Source organism: Taudactylus pleione, unplaced genomic scaffold (genome assembly GCF_031769625.1).
Source record: "Taudactylus pleione unplaced genomic scaffold, aTauple2 ptg000229l, whole genome shotgun sequence".
In the NCBI taxonomy this organism is placed as follows: Eukaryota; Metazoa; Chordata; class Amphibia; order Anura; family Myobatrachidae; genus Taudactylus; species Taudactylus pleione.
The window spans coordinates 4,180,046-4,202,640 of NW_028284631.1; the positions used below are offsets into that span (position 1 = coordinate 4,180,046).

The 22,595-nt window shown below is 44.7% G+C and overlaps 1 protein-coding gene across 3 annotated transcripts in view; it reads left to right on the forward strand.

Moving 5' to 3' along the window:
* The first annotated feature begins 311 nt into the window (after positions 1-311).
* The window catches only part of SNED1 (sushi, nidogen and EGF like domains 1), a 185,456-nt gene continuing 163,172 nt past the window's right edge, over positions 312-22,595 (forward strand). For all 3 annotated transcript variants that reach the window (XM_088479238.1, XM_088479239.1, XM_088479240.1), the window contains exon 1: positions 312-1,209. In XM_088479238.1, coding sequence (XP_088335364.1) covers positions 1,006-1,209 — 204 coding nt within the window. In that variant the 5' untranslated portion in view covers positions 312-1,005. The remainder of the gene's footprint in view (positions 1,210-22,595) is intronic.

The window sequence follows — 22,595 nt, forward strand, 5'->3', positions numbered from 1 at the left end:
TAGACCAGTGTGAGATATTAGCCTCCTCTCTCTCAGAACATGTGTGCTGCTGATGTTATTATTATTCCATGTAGCCCGGGGACTGCGAATCCCATGATGCTTTGCGAGAGGTCCCGGCACATTCCTGAGCTCCTCTCTCCAAACTGCTCACATTAACCCCTGCGCGGCCGGTCTTCCCGGGCCCAGCGTCACCGCGGACAGGGTCGCTGCTGATTGGCAGGGGCCCCCCACCTCTCATTCCGGGGGGTTGTTATAGAGTACTGGGGGAGGGGACATAACCCCCCAGTCAGTTCTCTGAACAGAGAGTTCAGTGTCAGTGAGCTGCTTGTAGGCTGCTGCGCACAGGGAGAGTGAGAGAGAGCTCCTCACACCGGGTGTCAGGGAGAGTGCTCGGGACTGCAGAGAGTGTGCTAGGAGGCGAGACCCTCCGCTCTGCAGGAGAGTGCTGGGGAGAACAGGGGGGCTGGCACTGCTGCAGAGACAGCCTGGCACAGAGCTAGTCCCGGGACAGGCTGGCATAGAGAGCAATAGTACAGCACAGTGGAATATAGGGCTAGGGACAGGGGTAATGCAGGGACAGGCTAACATAGAGAGGTAATGCAGGGACAGGCTGCCATAGAGAAGCAATGCAGGGACAGGCTGGCATAGAGAAGCAATGCCGGGACAGGCTGGCATAGAGAGATGCTGCAGGGCATTGTGCTTGATATGAGCTATACACATAAGACAGGACTGATGACTGAATATTCCATCCTCACATATCCACTACTCTATAGTAATACTACACACAGGACAAAGGGGTTATTTGCAAGCAATATATTTACACTTATCCAGTGACAATGGTAAAGCTGCCCTCTGCCCTGTGGGACCTTTAAATCGCTGGAGAAAGTCCCTAGTGACTGTGAGAAGGGGGCTGAAGAGTGATCCTACACAGTATAGGGCATCCCATAAATAAACTCCCTGGGAGCTGTAGTACCACCCTGGGCAGAGACATTTTTTTTGTTACTAATGGGGATGGGGTCACTGGCCCAGTTTTTGGTCTTGTGGTATGTGTTTTCTGGTGCCCGCTGCTTGGTACCTTTGTCAGATTTCTACCCATTTGGCCCTGAAGAGGGGGACTTGGTAACCCGCAGGCAGGATGATGGTGGATCAGGACTGCTGCCCATCTCCAGACCGTTCACTTTCTTTGGAGACAAGCACAGTGGCCTTTATGTGAGTATACGACAGCAAATCTATATACAAAGTACTGTATTATTGTGCCCACATGTACATACTCATCGCAAAGTCTTATGGTTGTTTGAACAATATGTAACTGGTGCAGATGGGACTGTAATGAAGTACTGCATCATCTGCTCAGTATCTGAAAAATAGGATGTACAGTACAATAGATAGATAATGAAGTTACTTTTTACAATAGTCACATGTATTCTCAATGCAAAATTATTTAGTTTTCATGTAGGTCAGATTTTTATTGACTAAAATTAATTAAAATACCTGATTAGCTAAATACTTAACTCCTTTTTTGGAATCATATTGTTGACCTATGAAAAGCATAAACCCATGTAAAGTAGTAACTGAAACTAGACTGACATTTACACTTAGAATAACACAGTGTGGATATGCATCGCTGTGATATTATTTGCGCCTTCATAATTTTGTGTTTTATAACATTGTGTGGCCTATATCTACATTGATCTGTCCAGTAAACCCATAGGTTGCACCTTTATTATTTCAATAAAAATATGTGCTGATCATGTTCATTATTATTTAAGGTTGCTTCATGTACAGAAAAATGACAAACTCAATATATATTGACCCCTCTTCCATATCGCTAACATTCCAGCATTATTGCAGAAAGAAAGGGTGTGGTTTACTTAATTCTGTGCTTCCAATGGACAAAAGGCTTAAGGTGCCTACACACTTGGCGATGTGCTCACGATCCGTGCATCGTGTGTGATTTGCTTTGAACTCTCCCCCGGCAGTTCCCCGGCAGTCCTGCACACGATCTATCGTGCATCCTTAACTTTTTACAGTGCATTGTGTCCCAGATTGGCAAATCTGCCCTACAGCACGGCAGATCTGAAGATGCGATGTACGACCTTCGGGGACGCGCATCGTGATTGTGAGTGGACACCCACGATTTGGGTATTTTACACGATTTGTCGTCACAATGCGTTGGAATCGGGCAATTCGTAAAATATCTCTAAGTGTGTAGGCAACTTTAGGGGTATATTTACTAAAGTGCAGGTTTATAGAAATGGAGATGTTGCCCTTAGCATCTAATCACATTCCAGCTATTATCTACTAGAAGGTGCTAGATAAATGTTAAGTAGAATCTGCTTGGTTTCTATGGGCAACATCTCAACTTCTAAAAACCTGCACTTGAACTGAAATAAAGGATGGGAAGTACTAATAGGAGTGCACATTGGCTGTTCTTCATAAACTACCTGCAATACTTTATAATGACCTCCATATTTGGCTGTGGAAGTATGATATAGAAGCAACAGGGTGGAGGTAATCTATTGTGTTTTATCAATCCAGTTTTTTGCCTTCATCATCTGGGGATTGGATGACAAAATCTGGACATTGGGTTAATCTGGTTGTCAATAAATAATATATATAGTGCATCCGGAAAGTATTCACAGCGCTTCACTTTTTCCACATTTTGTTATGTTACAGCCTTATTCCAAAGTGGAATAAACTCATTTTTGTCCTCGAAATTCTGCACACAATACCCCATAATGACAACATGTAAAAAGTTTTTTAGAGAATTTTGCAAATGCAATTAAAATTAAAAACTAAGAAATCACATGTACATAAGTATTCACAGCCTTTGCTCAATACCTTGTTGATGCACCTTTGGCAGCAATTACAGGCTCAAGTCTTTTTGAATATGATGCCACATGCTTGGCACACCTATCTTTGGGCAGTTTCGCCCATTCCTCTTTGCAGCACCTCTCAAGCTCCTTCAGGTTGGATGGGAAGTGTCGATGCAGAGCCATTTTCAGATCTCTCCAGAGATGTTCAATCGGATTCAAGTCTGGGCTCTGGCTGGGCCACTCAAGGACTTTCACAGAGTTGTCCTGAAGCTACTCCTTTGATATCTTGGCTGTGTGCTTAGGGTCATTGTCCTGCTGAAAGATGAACTGTCGCCCCAGTCTGAGGTCAAGAGCGCTCTGGAGCAGGTTTTCATCATGTCTCTGTACATTGCTGCATTCATCTTTCCCTCTATCCTGACTAGTCTCCCAGTTCCTGCCGCTGAAAATATCCCCACAGCATGATCCTGCCATCACCGTGCTTCACTGTAGGGATGGTATTGACCTGGTGATGAGCGGTGCCTGGTTTCCTCCAAACATAACGCCTGGCATTCACGCCAAAGAGTTCAATCCTTGTCTTATCAGACCAGAGAATTTTGTTTCTTCTGATCTGAGAGTCCTTCAGGTGCATTTTGGTAAACTCCAGGCGGGCTACCATTTGCTTTTTTACTAAGGAGTGGCTTCCATCTGGCCACTCTACCATACAGGTCTGATTGGTGGATTGCTGCAGAGTTGGTTGTCCTTCTGGAAGGTTCTCCTCTCTCCACAGAGGAATGCTGTAGCTCTGACAGAGTGGCCATTGGGTTCTTGGTCACCTCCCTGACTAGGGCCCTTCTCCCGCGATTGCTCAGTTTAGATGGCCGGCCAACTCTAGGAAGAGTCCTGGTGGTTCCGAACCTTCCATTTCCGGATGATGGAGGCCACTGTGTTCATTGGTACCTTCAAAGCAGCAGATATTTTTCTGTACCCTTCCCCAGATTTGTGCCTCGAGACAATCCTGTCTCGGAGGTCTACAGACAATTCCTTGGACTTCATGCTTGGTTTGTGCTCTGACGTGCACTGTCAAGTGTGGGACCTTATATAGACAGGTGTATGCCTTTCAAAATCATGTCCAATCAACTGAATTTACCACAGGTGGACTCCAATTAAGCTGTAGGAACATCTCAAGGATGATCAGTGGAAACAGGATGCACCTGAGCTCAATTCTGAGCTTCATGACAAAGGATGTGAATACTTATGTACATGTGATTTCTTAGTTTATTTATTTTTCTAATTAAATTTGCAAAAATCTCAAAAAAACTTTGTACACGTTGTCATTATGGGGTATTGTGTGTAGAATTTTGAGGACAAAAATGAATGTATTCCATTTTGGAAATCGGCTGTAACATAACGAAATGTGGAAAAAGTGAAGCGCTGTGAATACTTTCCGGAAGCACTGTCACCCACATAATGGGAAACCATCTGCAGCTTACTGGCTGATATGAATTCTGTATCAGGTCACTATGACAGCGAGAGTAGTCCATACCCCACTCTTTTAAGTTAGGCCGGGTACACCTTAAACGACCTGGCCATCTTACCGATGGTCGGGACGATTACCCTTCGCCCCGACCATGCTAGATTGCCGGTACACACTAGGTATTCATGGCAGCTTGGAGAGAGATAAGGTGGACTGAGATAAAGTACCAATCAGTCAGCTCTTAACTGACACGTTACAGTCTGTGTATGAAAAATGACAGTCACGAGCTGATTGGATGGTACTTTATCACCCACAATTTTTGTACTCTCCAAGCTTTTATGAATATCCCCTAGAAGATTTAACGAAAGATGGAACGATCACTGTCCTCATTCATTTACACTGCACTGCATGCGATATCGTGTGATTGGCCGTACTTATCTTGTGATTGGCCATGCAGTAGGCAACGTTGCAGACAATAGACGGGAGCATGCAATTGCCTGTATACATTAGACGATGTGCCCGATATATTGTTCCGATCTGCCTCAAAACAGTATATCGGACGATATCTCGTCTAATGTGTACCCAGCCTTAAGCCAGGTACACAATAGACTATGTCTAGTGTGCCCGACATCTTTAGGGACAGGACCCGGCGGGGGAGCCGGCATTCACACTTGCCGATTCCGGCAGCGACGGTGTGGGCCATGCTGCATTCGGCATCATGGCCCTCAGTAACTATATCCCCCGTTGGACCTGCATGCAGGGCAGACGGAGGATGTCACTGACGACGCGCGGGAGCGCGCTACGTCGGTGACTTAGTGGATACACACTAGACGATGTGTCCGATATGTCGCTCTGATCTGCCGTCTCTAGTCTGTACCCAGCATTAGTATCAGGTAAACAAAGTAGCTAATATGTTTCATATCAGCTGATGGTATGCACAGTAGCTTGTTGTTGCTGGGATTTAATGCTGTGATCTGGCCTCTCATGGGTTGAAGTGTATCATTACTAGATTTTAGTGTGAAACACTATAGACCCCTAAGACTCAGGGTGAGACTGGTCCGGTAAGACATAGACAATTCATTTTATCCAGTTAGTGTTTATTGGCCTCCAAACTTAGCGCTCACTAGTTTTGTGACTTCTAGAAGCAGAACTGAACTAGGAACCGTGAAGATAAAATACAGTGCTCCTTGTTACAGTGCAGCTCTGTTATAGGATAAAGGTGGAGATGTGTCAAACCTTTTAAAGACAAAAGGTAGATCGCTAGAAGCTGACTTGTTTCTATGTGCATCTACCTCACCTGTGCTCGTTAGAAGGTTTGCTATATCTCTCCCAACATATTACCACCCAATCACCTAGTGACATCTGAAGTTCCTACCACGTTGTAGGATAGTATGCTGATAGAATCTCAATCAGGTAATAAAGCTGAGACACCAGTCATGTCATTTACTGTTACATCACTGGCCCTGCCACTTTTTTTTTTAGAAATCAACCAATCCACATTATGCATTTCTGCACAGCAAGTTTGCCAAGCTGTCACTTACATCTCCTCCAGTGATGCAAGTAAGGTGGTACAGTCTGATATGGCGTACCACTAAGAAATTTGTAGCTGGTATACCGTACCGCCCGACCACCTTACCACCGCCATTAGCTGTATGTCTGTACCACAGAGCGTGACAGAACTGGCCCTTGGGTGACCGTGAGCAGCACAGCAGCTATTGGGGGGTGGTCGTGTGTGCCCCCCCATGCAGCATGGCCATGCCTTTGGCGCGCACACAGAGTACCGGTAAGAAATGTTATTTTACTTGCAACGCTGACAACTCCTAACATGGCAACCTGCTGCGTAGTGAAACAAAGCATAAAGGGGATAGTCCAGTTTAAACATGTCATGTATATTATTCAACTCAGTAAAACAAAGCCTTTGATATATATTCATTAAAATTAGTCACTTTAATCTTGAAGCTAGTGCTACACTAGTGACTTTTTTTTTGTACAATAAATCTGATCTGACTAGACACAGGAAGTCTAAAGGGGCCTATTCATTAGCAGATCTTTCTGAAAGACAAAAGACAAAAGATTTATCTTTTGAAAATTCCTGGGGCTGCTGTGACAGATATCTGTCATGTACATGACAGATTTTTGCAAATGACGAACGATATTGCACGACATCATTCTGGGAGTGGATTTTTTTCATGTTTCTATTCACTTTCATTAAAAAAATCGTTCGTCATTTACCGCAACAGATATTTCTAATATCTGTCAGCGATAATCGATAATTGACCAACATGTTGGAGAGACAAAAGACCAAATTTGTCGGCCGTGGGAGTGCGCATTTTTATTGTTCAGAGCCTATCCATTAGCAGATAAATTGAACGAACGAACGATAAATCGTTCATCGTTCAAATTTATCTGCTAATGGACAGGCCCCTTAAGAGTACAAAGTGCACCTATAACCACCTGTTCGACTGTCGTGTGACAACGTTACGGCAGCCGGTCACGTGACTTACATTTTGTTCCATGTTAAAATGAAGACCAAAGATGGATAAAGAAAAAGGCTGCTAGCGACATCTTGAAAAAGCTCCCAGAGAGGAGCGAACACGTCGAAGGGGTTCACCATGCCGTGACAAGCTCTGACAGCACCTGGAATCTGAATCCTACTTTTATTTGCCATCCACCGCTCATTTCCGCTACACGCGTTAAGAGGTGTCAGCTCACTGAGAGTAATACCAGCTGTGTAGCAGGATGTGAGAGAGAGCAGCGGCAATTGTACCCTAGCAGGGACACGGAACCGCTTCTGGATTACAACATCGGCCAGGTACGAAATTCGCCTGCAGCCGTCACCCCACACAGTCACCAACTAACCTACCAGCTGACAGCAAGGTTACAAGAGAGAGCGGCATAATCTGCATTACCAACGAGGACACGAGTCCGCTGCCGGACCACGGTGCCGGTCAGGTATGTGCTCTGCCCTGAGCCGCAACCTTGACTTACCATCAAGAGGTGACATTTACCAACAGGCCGTGTGGATATTATTCAAGTGAGTGTGTATAAACACACCCAGCGTTATACAAATCTATATTAAGAGTTCTGGCGCACTACAGATCTCAGCCAGCTACAGATTTACATATGCAACTGCTGGATACCCAATTGAAGGGGGGTTGTAACATATATTAACGAATACAGCACCTTAATAATAAAAGGGACTTTTATGTATTAACATGCTTTAACTTGGATGAACTTATTGGATATCTAACACAGTGGATACATTGAGTGGTGAGCAATTATACCCAAGTGTATCTAATTGTAGATACATTTACTCCAGCAATCCAGAGCTGTCACATTTATTACAACAATTTTGTCTATTTTATTCTCTCTTTAGAGATATTAATTATGTATGTGAATATGTCTATTTTATTGTCATGTGTTTAATAAATGTTTTTGTGATTCAGAGAGGTTTGAGAGTGGATCAATCAGGTCACGTGATTTTCCAATAGCAGCAGCGCAACCTATCTTTTTCCATTTGTAGTTTTTGCTGTGTGTGTCAGATTAGCAACTGACACTGAAGGTTTGCAGCGCTGTATCCTAACAGGGGATTATTGGCTATTTGAATTGGTTATTAACATTTTTTTGCAATTATTATCTTTTAATTTTATCAAAATTTGTATAAGATCTGTGGAGCGCCAGATGTGAATTGAGATCTTTTGTTAGGTGTCAGTTCTCTCCTTTGTTTAGTTTGAAGCTAGTGCTACACTAGTGACTTTTTTTTTTTTTTAGTACAATAAATCTGATCTGACAAGACACAGGAAGTCTAAGAGTACAATGTGCACCTATAACAACCTGTTCGACTGTCGTGTGACAACGTTACGGCAGCCGGTCACATGACATACATTTTGTTCCATGTTAACAAAATGAAGACCAAAGACAGATAAAGAAAAAGGCTGCTAACGACAAACCAAATGTGGGGTTTTGTTTAGTGATTTGTTACCTAATGGATATTTAAGAGATCACTTTTTTACACTGTGTTTAGAATATAGTATCATTAGTGACAGGCAATATGGACTAATGAAACACAAATCTTGCAAAATAAGCCTATAGACGGATCACAGTAGCTTTGGATTTTGATAACTGCATTGAAGGTGGACGCCATACGAGTTAGAATGTGACTGTAAAGTTGAACCTTGTGTGCAGAGGAACGTTATCAATGGTTTCTACTCTATCCCAAGTGTTCTGTCGTGTACTAATGTTAGTTATTTTGTTAGTAACTGTTGGCACCCATGCTGTATACACATGGGATGATTTTTCTGAACGATCTATCGTTCATTTTTAGGCAGTGAACAATCGATCAATGACCAACGATTTGCGTTCCCGCATGGACGATAAAGATATCGTCCATGCATGCAGGCCAACGGAGCCGGCTCCGTCGTACACATGCGCGAGACCCGGCTAGCGACGGGCAATCCGTCGCTCTGGGTCTCGCACCAAAGGGGGCGAGCTGTTGATGTTGAGTGACAGCTCGCCCCCCTTGGTGGGCGGGCCGGGGGGGGTGGCTGCCCAAACGGAGGCGTTCCCATGAGAACGCCTGCTGTTTGGGGGCGGCCCCACTGACATCACAAGTGATCACAAGTGATGTCAGTGAAGAGCTTCCGGCTCTGTCAGAGCCTAAAGCTCTCTGGGGCTTGCGATGAACGAGACCCTACCACAAGGGTCTCGTCGCAAGCCCGATGACCATCGCGACCATTATCATGGCCACTCGCTATAGCTATGCGAGTGGCCAAGAGGCCGCTCCAAAAAAAAAAAAAAAAGCCCGGCCCTGATTCAGAGCGAGCGCTCTGTCAGAGCGACCGGGTCTGAATCAGGCCCTCAGTTCCTGATGGCCCTGAGTAAAGGTAATATATAGATGATCACTGTAATACCTAATTATATTGCACATCACCATAAGATGCCTATACACTGATTTGATTGAGTGGTGGGTGACCAGATTGGTGTCCAATTTGGTGTACGTGGCTCAGCCAGTTGGATAGATGCTAGGCTAAGCCATTTGTGTGTTAGAAATTGCTGGTGTATCCCTTGACTAATAATGTATAACTGACACCTTATTCCGGTGACCCTGGATTGCATTGTAGATGAGATAGAGATATCCTAACATTGGCAGAGATTGTTGACATTTGGAGTTTTACAACAGCTGGTGAATTACACTTTGCCTCAGGATTAGTGGTATGGAGTGATTTGTATACTTGTTTGAATTTCCAAATAAATGGAGTTTATGGGCTGTTGCAACATCCATAGAGGCAACACTTTTTTTTTCTTAAACCTTTCTGTATTATGCTTGTATTATGTTCAAGTCGTGACTCAAGCAGTCATGTTCAGCTTGTGTTACGTGGAATAATGCTCTAGAGGGCTGAGGGGTTATACAACATTAATAAAAGTGAAGGGGGAGATGGGGGTTACAGGGTCCTGCCATCTGACCTTCCTCTTATACATTGTTGCATAAGCTGTATAAATTGTTTTAAACTATCTGCTCCAGTGAAAACAATTTGTTCTATTTATGCAACACGAGTCCCTAAAGTTTTTGTTCTTTCTTTTTTTTTTGTTTAACAAAAAGAAAAAAATGTGGAAATTTGACTATTTAATTCCTCAGAGTGATGGAACTCAATCCAGATGTAAATTACTAGATGCAGAGATTCTCCACAGTGCTGGATTAAAAACATATACATTGTAATCTTCAAAGTAAAATCATTTCTAGCTGCACAAACAGAAAGGACAGGATTGTTATTATATACATAGCAACTTGTATACATTCACAGAGACAAAGGTTAAATTAACTGTTAGTATACTTTTCTGTACTGATTGCGTATGGAAGATTTATGATGTGACTTAATATTTCTATATCTTGTGAACAACACAAGTATGATAACACAAAATAAAAAAACCCCAGACAATTAAAATATGGCAGGCTCTGCAGGAAAGGATGTACAAATGAAAATAAAACAGTACAGTCTTAGAACAGGGATTGAAAGTGCGAAAATACAATCTACATGTTAACACTATATTTTATCAGTAGTAGATACATATGTATATCTTCATATGCCTTGACATAACGTAAATGGCAAATCTCTCATAGGAAATATTTGCACCGCTAGCACTACCTTTGTCTGCTGTTTATTTAGCCATTACATAAGGATCTGCTCTTTCCTTACTATGGCTGGCCATACACCGCATGATTGGGCAAACCAGTCGACCAATTAACTGATTTCAACGATTACGTTGGGGAACAAAAAAAAAAATTTTTTTTTTTTGCCAAGGATTTAAGATCTGTTTGAGAGTACTCGCAGGTCCTATTATCGCATTAGATCTTCGCTATAGCTGAATTGGCTCCAGTTTTCAAATCAATGAAAAATTATCAAATTCTATTATTTTCTCCATTTGAAGTACCTTACTAGTCTAGGCCTGCTTTACTTAACAGAATCGACTTAGATTTGCTTTTTTAACAACTATCCTCTTTCAACAATAACAAAAATTTGTTTTTTTTGTGATAACGTAGCTGGTAGTCATTGAGACACATAACACAGTCTCAGATCTCCTCCCTAACGCTGGGAGGAGGCGTGGCAGTGCACTGCTAAGCCTGCTGGGACATCCTCAGACCACAGCCACGCCTCCTCCCAGCATACAGAGAGGGGCAGTGCACTGCTGAGCCTGCAGGTACATCCTCAGACCACAGCCACGCCTCCTCCCATCATACAGGGAGGAGCAACGGAGAGGACCGAGTGACGCAGTTAGCACACCTCCTTTCTCTTTGCTCGGCCCTCTCTCTGGCCCACCACAACCAATTTCCCGCCGTTTGGGCTTGTTTTGTTCAGTATGTCCTCCTCTTTTGTTGGGAGTTAGCACTGTGGGCCTCATTCAGAGGCGGTCAGAGGATGCAAGCGGTCGCTCAGAAACTGGGCGGCCGCTTGCATCCTGACCGCCCGCCTCTGTTTCGGTCGTTAGGCTGTGGGTTTACACCCACAGCTCTAACGACCACTATCGGGGCTTACGACAAGACCCTAGGGTAGGGTCTCACTTGTCGTAAGCCCCGGAGAGCTTCAGAGCCGGAAGCTCTCCACTGACATCACTCAGTGGGGCCTCCCCCAAACGGTAGGCGTTCCCATGGGAACACCTCCGTTTGGGCTGCCACCCCCCCCCCGGCCCGCCTTCCAAACGGGGCGAGCTGTCAATCAACATCGACAGCTCGCCCTTTGGAAAGAGACCCGCTACGACCGGCGCTGTCGGTCGTAGCGGGTCTCACGCATGCGCACGAAGGAGCCGGCTCCCTCGTGCGCATGCGCACTTGACAAACATCGAGGCGATCGTAGACCGTACGGCCGCCTCTGAATGAAGGCCTGAATGTGTGAAACAAACCGTTTTCACCGTACTAACAACCCTGATAGGTTTTTTTATATTTTTGTGGCAAATATATTGTTGCAAATGATAGACAAAATATAACTGTATTCATAAAACAAACGTATCAGGCTTATTTTGGACGTCACATAAGCCAGCAAGATAAGATTTGGGTGCCTCATAAAGTTTTTAAAACCTGCGTGGAATCACTCTGCAAATGGACTAAAGGTGATCAAAATGGACTTCAATTTGGCACACCTATGATGTGGTGTGAGCCAAAAGATCACTCGAGTGACTGCTATTTTTGTGCTGTAAATCTAAGAAACGCAAATGGGAATACCCAAGTATGAATTCTGCAAAACAACCGATACCACTTAGCGAAGATTTACCTGTACCATCATTCAGTTCTTTGTGCGAAGATGAATGTGATGATGTGGAAATGTTAATTTCATCCAGTGCAAGTGACAACACAGATGAAAGTGAGTTTGAAGAAAGTTCCTCTACTCCAAACAAATTTTCTCAAAAGGAACTAAACGATTTTATTTGTGACTTGAATTTTATCGAAAAAAGAGCTGAGCTTTTAGCATCCAGACTTCGAGAAAAGCACTGTCTTGAGCCGGATGTTACTATGACGTTGTATCAAAATAGAGAGCAAGCCATACTGCCAAGATAACAATCTTGTGTATTGCAACAATATTCTGGAACTTCTCCAGATGATGGGCTTACCAGAATATCGAGCAGAAGACTGGCGGCTCTTTTTGGATAGTTCTAAAAGGAGCTTAAAATGTGTATTATTGCACAATGGGAATAAATGTGTCAATTCCTATCGGTTATTCAACAAAACTTAAAGAACAGTATGAAAATATCAAGTTAGTCTTAGAAAAAATTGCTTATTCTCAGCATCAGTGGTCGATTTTAAAAATGGTAAACTTTCTTCTTGGGCAGCAAAGTGGATATATTAAGTATCCTTGTCACATATGCTTATAGGATAGTCGTGCAAAACAAAAGCACTGGCAGCAAACCGTATGGCCTACAAGAATAGTTATAACCGTAGGAGAAGACCACATCATTCATGAGCCCTTAATTGACAAGAACAAAATCATACTGCTGCCTCTCCATATCAAACTGGGTTTAATGAAACAATTTGTAAAAGCATTGGACAAGTCAGGCGATTGTTTCACGTATATTTGTCGAACATTTCCATTTCTTCGTATTGAAAACTTAAAAGGCAGGAATTCTTTGATGGCCCACAGATACTGAAACCGGTGAAGGATCCAAATTATACCACATCTATGACTGAAACCGAATCTGAAGCATGGCTGAGTTATGTGTCTGTCATTCAAAAATTTTTAGGCAATCACAAGGCAGACAACTATCATGAATTAGTCCACAACATGCTAAAATGTTTTGAGAAAGTAGGTGCCAACATGAGTATTAAAGTACATTTTTTGTACAGCCATTTAGATCACTTCCCATCCAATCTAGGAGATTTAAGCGAAGAACAGGGTGAACGGTTCCACCAGGATATTCAGGTAATGGAAGAAAGATATCAAGGAAGGTGGGATCGTCACATGATGGCCGATTACTGTTGGAGTCTGCAGAGGGACTGCCCGCAACAAGAATACAAAAGAAAATCCTACAAAAATATGGTTCTCATAGCTTCCTAACACTTATGTATGTAATTATTCTGTGTCTTTTTATAACATTTTATAACATTTTGAATCAAATTTAATCAGAATAAAAAAAATATTTGTTTCTATTTTTAACATTGTTTAATTTAATTTTTCATAAATATTAAAGACATATGCATATCTAAAAACCTAGATCCAACTGAAAAATAAGCATGGTATATTCATGATCAGGAGCACAAATTTAATCGAAATCTAATCTTAAATCCCTGGCAACAGATTGACTGTTCCCCAGTGTTATAATTCAGTATATGGTACTGAATATTAATTGTTCACAGCCTAAAAATGGCTGAATAATGGTCTGGATCCTGTCCAATCCACCCTACCATTGTACAGCCCAGTTTAGACAAAGAATGGAGATCTCCTCCATACATTTTGCAGTATATGGAGGTGCTCTGATTATCTGCCCATTGTTCCCGCCATTGTTCATGCTGGCTGTACTGTCGTGCAGACTATGGCCAGCTTTACAGTGTACCATGATTAAAGTTGTATTAAGAGCTGAGGGAGCCCATGGGCAGTCTACGTTCAGGCCCCCTCCTCTCTAGCTGGTGGTGCAAGCGAGTAGTCTCTGGCACTGTGCCAGAGTATACTGCATATGCGCAAATCACTGAGAGAAATGTCCATGCGCCAGTGATTTGTGCAGCACTGCCAACGTGAGACTCTGGAGTTGTAAGAATTAGACAGGGTGTGTGGGGTGTGCCCTTCTGGACCAGGGGCCCATGTGCATCACACACCCTGCACGCATATTAGATATGCCACTGACCATGACTTCCCCTGGGCCATTTGCTGGAATAACCAGCTTTTCAATGCGGATACTAGTGTTGTGGAAAAACCACTTTCTGTCTGTAAAGTTGGCAATGCTCAGAGGGGGCCAGTGCACAGTTGATCGCAAGTCAGTCATAATTGCATGATCTGAACTCATTACATATATTCCACCGTATGCAGAGTTGTATGCTTTTCTTCGGCCAGATCGCCCCATCTGTACGGTTGATTTTATATTAGGCATCACTATAAGCAGGGGCACCGAGACGGAGGGGTGGGGACTTGATGGAAGGGACTGGTAGGCAGGGGCGCCGAGAGCCGCACCGGGCCCGGGGGGAGAAGGGGGCGTGGCCTAATCGTAGGAGGTGTGGTCACGCCCCCTTAGAAAAAAACAAACATTGTGCGCTGGAGAGGGGGGCTCTGTAAGCCCCTCAGCCCGGCGCATAGCCAGTGGGGGGGCACGATTAGTGTGATCGCTCTCCACACAGGCATTGGAGACTGCTGTGGCTGCTGCCGTGAGCAGTCTCCCAGTTCAGCCCAGCACAGAGCAGTGTGGTCTGGGCTGCTTTGATGTAAGCGGGAGGGGGGGGCAGCGCCAGGCCCGGGTAATTAGTACCCGCTCCCCCCCTTCCTTTCAGCGCCCCAGCTGCCACCTGATCCAACTCTTACTTGTCAGAGACCGTGTCACCTCCTCAGCCTGGCACATGCTGCTGTGTGCTAGGCTGCGGTAGGTGCAGGGAGGCTGCAGCCACTGATCAGCAGCAGCAGTCTCTTCTGGCTGTGCAGGGGGGAAGGAGGGGAGGGAATCGCACTGATCGCACCTCCCCCCTGGTTTTGTCCCTAGCTGACGGGCACACAGCGCCCCCCTGTGGAGCATGCTTTGCAGTGCAGCATGATTTTTTTTTTTTTTTAAGGAGGCGTGGCCGTACCTACTGACATTAGGCCACCCTCCCCAAATTACCGGAGCAAGGGTCACTATGGCTCTATCAGAGCTCACTTACACTAGCCCTATCCTTGGCGCAGAAGATATGTCAGAAAACAGGCATATTTACAGATATGCACGACTCTACCTAGCCCACAATTACATGGATATGCCATCACTGAATTTAGCCTATGTATGAACGTCCTAACTACCACCCAGTTATGCACTTTAGCTGCAAGTGCTGAGCCTGCGAGGTGCCAAAGAACGCACAATACATCCGCAAAACTAACTTTCGATCAGTCGTGCTTCAGGTCCAAGATCTTTTTTCAAATTGGTCACACTCGCATGACAAATTGGGCAAGATGGCCATACACACCAGCCGATAATCATGCCCAGAAATGTTTTCCGGTTTCTTATGACTGATTTCTTTTTTATGTCCAGCACAATCAGGAGGACAGTAACTTTGTACCATTTCAGTTACATTAAGGTAGGGAAATGGCAAAGTTGTATTTCCCTAAAGATTGTAAGCTTGCGAGCAGGGCCCTCTTACCTCTATCCCCAGTCTTGTTTTATTACCATTTGTAAAGCGCAACTGAATATGTTGGTGCTATATAAGTAAGTGTTAATAATAATAATACAGTATGTAGATAAATGGATGGTTATGCATCACATCTAACCGTTTTACTTCTTGCTAACGGAATACAACTGGGGAAGTCAGATATGACAAATCCTATAGGATCACTAGTAGTTTGTATTGTAGTCTACTCTGTCTGAAGTGATAAATACAAAATGAAGAGAGAGAATCATTTGTAACGTGTAAATCAGTGAGAGCTAGAGAATCCTGCGTGTTTTACTGTAACGGGAACAACAGCTTGTCCGCCCTGGATGTGGTTGAACATATTTGGCCAATGAATGACTTAATATTTTACAAGCTAACCAGTGTATCAGTAGGCTGTCAATAGTCAGAGGGAGTTTAATTCTTTGAACTGTGGATGAGATATGATTGGGTGTCTTGTGTAATATTCAAGTGTTTTTTTTTTTTACCTCATTATAGAACATTTTATTGAGCCAGTACTGTAGTGCACTATACAGTATACCCACCAACATTTAGACACATGAAGTCGGAACAAAATAAGTGTGAACTGGTGAAAGTCTGCCTGAATTTCTGCCCCTGTCAAGGTCCACAAATTGGGATTGTACCTCCAAAATCCGGACAGTTGGGAGATATGGACTATTATCACATATAGCCAAGACTGGGCGATTGTCAGGAGCCAGATTGCCAATACTGCTAGTAAATTACTGCTGGCACCTCACTTTTGTGAGTCATTCTCCTGGTTCACATTTTCCTTTACTCCTTACAAGAGCCTGCTGGGTTTTTCTGTAGCAGATTATACTGCAGCAGTACTGCCGTGTGCTCTTACATAGAACGCATCTAACATATACAGAACTCTCGAGAAAGAGCCTGATTCTGAGACGGACACAAGTGTAAATGCAGATCTCAGCATGCTGAGGGATTAGGAATATGCTCTCAGGCTAAGGCCCTCATTCAGAGCCGTACGCTCTGAGCAGAGCGCACGCTCTGAATGAGGGCCGTCCTCCATAACTATGGAGCGTCCTCCTGGACGCTCGTATAGCTGTGGGTCACCACCCACAGCCTATACGAGCGTGCAGTTTGATGGCCGCGATGGTCTTGACCATCGCGACCATCGAAACTGCGAGCCGGAGCCTGCGGTTGAGGTTTTCAACCGCAAGGCCCGGAGTGATTTTGGCTCTATCAGAGCCAAAATCACTCCCACTGACATCACTAGTGATGTCAGTGGGCCGGCTTCTGACGGTAGGCGTTCCCTTAGGAACGCCCCCGTCAGGGAGGCACGCCCCCGGCACGCCCACCAAAGGGGGCGTGCTGTCAATCAACATCGACAGCACGCCCCCTTTGATCAGACACAACGAGCGAAGGAAAGTCCTTCGCTAGTCGCGTCTGGCGCATGCGCACGACGGAGCTCCCTCCGTCGTGCGCATGCTCAGTGCAGAACATCGACCCACTTGCGAGCGGACAGCCGCTCGCGAGTGGGTCTGAATCAGGCCCTAAATTCGCTATTGCACACCTATTTATCCATCCATCGACGGAGCACACTATGCGAAAAATTAGCGTTTCTCAGCAGCAACCATGTGACTGCATGGAACTGCTCCGCCTCATGGGAGGGGCATGCATGTCAGCTTCTGTGCTCAATCATAGCGTGTGGAATTGGACACCTGCTGCAGACCAGTTACTAATGATGATGGCCGCTGATGTTAACAATGGGTGTGATAGGCTTCCACATTGCAGATACACAGAATATTAGTATACACTGCTAGATTATCACAGTAGCATAAAGAAGTAAGTAGGCTACCAAGGCCAAACAGCACAGCGGTCGTGAATGCGCACGACTCAGATTCAGGCCCAAACTCTGTAATTCTTTTTGATGGTGGTAGAAGTGGGCGAGGACAAGGGCATGACCACACGGTTCATTATCAAGGCCCCACCCACTGATGCGAGACCCAAATTGTGTCAATGACCGTATGGGTCTCCCCTCTGCATCTCCTGGATGGTGGGTCTGCAGTGAGTGATGTTATAATGGCATATAATGCATTTAGTGTATTATCACATTTGGCTACAATAATAGACATAGGGCCTGTTTCTCAGTGGGACGGACTGGGGACATCGGATGCAGTGGTGTCATGTTTTCCATCTCTGCATGCACCTGAGTCATACCGCGCATGCATCCCTATTTGTTCATACAGAGTTGCAGTACAAATTTAGACCTACCGTATCAGAATTGTAAGAGGTAACGGGGGTGGCTAGAAGAGAAGCATGGAGGTGTTCCTTCTTATGGGAGTATTGCAGGCGTGTCGATGAAGAGATGCACAGCCTCTCTCATAGGAGGCCATACACAGATGGGGAATCTGTACCTACCATAGGGCTGGTGCAAGTTTCCATGGTGCATCTAAATCTGCGGCAGATGGTAATGCAGCGTCTATAGATGCTGCGAGTGGGAGTCTCAGCCTTGCACATTTGTAAGCACAGATTGCACCAGGGAAGGGCTTTGTAGCGGCTGTAGCGTAAAGTCACCGGTGCAACTGCAGCACAAGACACAAGGATGGCCCTGACTGCGTCTGATTCAGAATCCGTCCCATAATCTCAGTGTTGGTTTAGAATGTCCTCTCGCTGGTAAACATCAATGCATACCTGCAGATAATGATTCAGGGGCTGGCCACTGGAATCACTGCCAGAGAGGGGTTTATTACCTGATTATAGAGTTTTATAAACTTCTGGACTTCATATACATTTTCTCATGAATACTTCCCTCACATCATATGTCAATACATCTTCTTATTACAGTTTATCAGGTCTTTGCATCTGTTTAATTTCATGTTTATATAGAGATATTCCTATACTTTATTCACATGACCTATAAATCAAGTCCTTTAACTGTGTTTACTTACAGATTAGTTTCCGAAAGTATGTGGTTTTTTTTTTTGCATACCTTAACGTAAACATGTTTGCTCAGAGGTGGTTGACCCCATGTCATAATCACGTCTTTCATGTGTAAGATATCGAAAGATACTGAATGCATTCCTTGCAAAGAAGTGTTTTCTGTTCACTATTTGTATATACATCTGTGAGTAAGATAAACCGCTCTTTTTAAGGGTCTCTTAATCAAATATACATGCCTATCTTATATTAAAATATCTTAATATTCACAAGAATGTCTATTTGAGCTAGGCTAATAATGTAATATTATATATATTATTATTGTGTATGTGTGTGTTTTTCTCAAGTAGTACTCGAGGAGCAATGTTTGTAGTATATTTGTAATGAAATAAGGTGATACATGTGATGTATGGTGAGCATAGAAAAAAATATTTCCTCTATAATAGAGAAAAGTTGTGCAACTGTAATATATAAATTACTAATAGCGGTTTTTGGTTTTTTTTCCGGACAAGTAGCTTCAAAATGCAGCATCATAGTAGAGGGGGAGGGACCAAAATGTGAGTATTATCATAGAATTGTTTTATAGTGACCCCGTCCCCTCCTCTATGGGCTGTTTGGTATTATTCTCCCCATCCTGCCTGCTTCATTAAGAACTGGGTGAAATGTGGGAGAATGGACATGTCCTGAAGGTCCCGGGAGAGTAGGTAAGTATGGAAAGGATGCAACCTTCATGGAAATGCTGTTGATCTGTTTACTATCAACTCAGGGCGTGATACAGCAGTGCACGCAAGTTTTTGGGAATCTGCGTGTACGCATCACCCATTTTGCGAGTGTGCAGAATGGGTCCTGCTAAAATGCACCCAAGCCCTTGAATGCCTCTGTCTGGTTGACAGGCAGATGCATTTAAGGGGAGGGGGCTACCGGCATTCTCGGAAACTGGGAGTGTCCTCCCCGATTTCCGGGAGTGGCCAGCCCAGGGACTGCGTGGATGTATGCAATCTGCTGGGCTCGCAATCCAGCCATCCGGAATAAGCTGAAGCTTACTCAGCTGGCCAGCCGCCCGGCGCTGTCCACCATCGCGACCATCGCCTACCATTGGTCGCAATGGTGATCCCAGCCTGCAACCTCCTTCGCTGCTATGGGATCATCGCATATGCAGCAGGGGGTGTCATACACCTCTCGCTGCATTTGCATTATTGCAATGATCGCATGCGTGCAGCTTTGCATTTGCGATCCTTTGCTGAATCAGGCTCTGAGGCATCTTTTTGTGTGACTATTTACCTTTAAATGTGTCTTAATCACAAGGTGATGCAAATAGGATGCACATATTTACTAACGACATGCATAAAGATCATGTCGACATTGTGAATGTCGAAATGTCAAGTCTTGACATCCATATTCAGACATCCAAAGTAACAGTCTATGAAGTTACAGTACCTGTGTTGCTATACTAAAAATAAGAAAAATGCACATAAACTGTAGTTTATTATTGTAAACCTGAAAAGTGACTGCATGATTTTGTATTTTACTTTGAATTGAGCACTGAGATGTCTTACATTTGATGATTACCCCCTTAAACCAATATATTAAATGCTGTGTGTGTATATACACTGACAAACCATAATATTAAAGCCACATGCCTAATGTTGTGTAGGTCTCCCTCGTGCCACCAATACAGCTCTGACTTATCGACACAGTGGCATAACTACAAGTTTTGCCCCCCCCTGCCAAAAAAGTTTCTGCCCCCCCCTTCCCATGACATTTTGGTAAACCACTTCACCATTGAATTGGGAGGGCCGTGGCCACGGTTCTGTTACGGTCTCTAGCTATACCTTTAAGGTAGCCGTTAGAGTCCAGATAGACAAAGTTGATGTCAGAACTGGAGTTCCTAAGAAGGCCGGTGGTGGAACAAATGATGCAGGGAGAGATGAGAATCTGGTTGTTGCGGTCTTTCAGAACCGATAATGCAGCTAATACCGATGGTGCGGCCACTGGGTCGATGGTGTGGCTAATGAGCCGATGGTGTGGCCAATGAGCCTAAGTTGTGGTTGGTGAGCCGATGTTGTGACCGGTGGGTCGATGTTGCAGCTAATAAGCCAATGATGAAGGCCAATGGGCCTAAGTTGCAGCTGGTGAGCCGATGTTGTGGCCAATGGGCCGATGATGCGGCTAACAAGCCGATGATGAAGGCCAACGGGCCCAAGTTGCGGCTGGTGAGCCGATGTTATGACCAGTCGGTCGATGTTGCAGCCAATGGGCCGATGACACGGCTAATAAGCCGATGATGACTGCCACTGGACCGATGGCAAGGCTGATGGTGCTGGAAAGCGATGGGTGCTGCAGTTTGAGGAGCCGATGACAGCACGAGGATGCAGGAGCTGTGATGATAGCCGATGTCCTGGAGGCGCTGCTGGTACTGCGGCGGCTGAGTGCCGATGATAGAACCGGCTTCAGACGGAGGCTGGAATGGCAGCACTGCAGGAGTTGCCGTGGAGCCGGTCAGGAAGCTGAGTACTCCCTCAGTGTCAGCAGACAACAGCTGGTGCTGTGGCTAGGAGAGCCGGAGGCAGCACGAGGACGGCCGAGAGGAAGTGTGTCCTGGAGCGGCCGAGCAGTCGGAGGAGACACGGAGGACTTGTAGCAAGTAAATAATGCTGACCATGCAGCAGAGCCGAGCGCTGAAGTAAATGCTATAGCCGGCGAGGCAGCAAAAGTTCAGTGAGTTTAAATAGAGGAAGGACTCATCAGGTGACATGGGAGGAACCCAGCCCAGGTCTCAGACGACCGGATCTCCTTGGGGCAGGTCCAGTGGGAACAGGAGCAGGAGAATCTTGAGCCATGTACAAGTCCTGGACTGGACTTGTAACAGATTCACTGCCACTCTCGTAATCAAGGCCCTGCAGTCCCCTGAGGGATGCAGTAAATCACTGCATTTTGAAGCAGAGGGCGGAGCAGTGACCCTATTCTTACGTTCTCATATTTAAACAGTAGCTGTAGTCCCCTTGGGCGCCCAGACAACCGTAAAGCAGCAAATAAGCTAACAAAATGGTTCTACCCCTAAGGTGGGTACACACCTGACAGATATATCTGCAGATGATGGTCGTTCACAATAAACGACCATCATCTGCATGCTGCAGCAGCTCGGGCCAGACTGGGGGTGGGTAGGGGCGTGCCTAATCATGGGAGGCATGGCCACGCCCCCTTTTGAAGAAAAAAAAAACATCTACGACGCGGCGCTGGGGAGGGGGGGACTGTGTGCCCCTCAGCCCGGCTCACAGCCAATGGGGGCGTGATCAGCGTGATCGCTCCCCCCTTTGGCATAGGAGACTGCTCGGGCTGCTGCTTTCACAGCGTCAGACAGTCTCCCAGTGCAGCCCAGCACACAGCAGCGTGTACCCATCATTAGAACCTAATAACATAAGCACATCAAAAAAAAATATTGAAAGATACAATGCACTTGGTGTCTTAACGCTAATAGGTACTTCCCTCTGAAGTTGGTGGTTCTTCTTAAAATCTTAAGCTGCATACACATGTAAAGATTTTCTGTCCAACCATCCAACTAGTTGATTGGTTGGAATGAAAATCTGGTAAGGTATGAAAGCAAATGACAATCAGCAATTTGCTCCCAAACGCCGGAAAATGGACAAAAACTGTTGTTTGAACAAATTATTTAGATCAAACATTTAACAAACTTGTCTGACGGCCATTTTCATCTGTTTTCTGGCATTTAGGAGCAAATTGCTGATCATCAGTTACTCCCATATGTTACCAGATTTTCATTCCAACCAATCAACTAGTTGGATGGTTGCATAGAAAATCTTTACGTGTGTATACAGCTTAAATCCTTTCTCAAATGGCAGGCATTTATAGCATGAAAAACAAAAAATACCGCAACCATAGTATAGTATTTTCTCATTAAAAAAAACATGTATTTATATCACATAAAACCAATTGTGTACTCTGGTAATATATACCAATATATGTATCCAAGAAAATATAGATTGGTAATTACCAGAAGTCCTATTAAATAGGGTACATAGATATAAAGTTGGAGGTATTCCGGACTAGCTTTGTGTGTATCCCCTATTAAGGTCCCTCTGGAATTCCT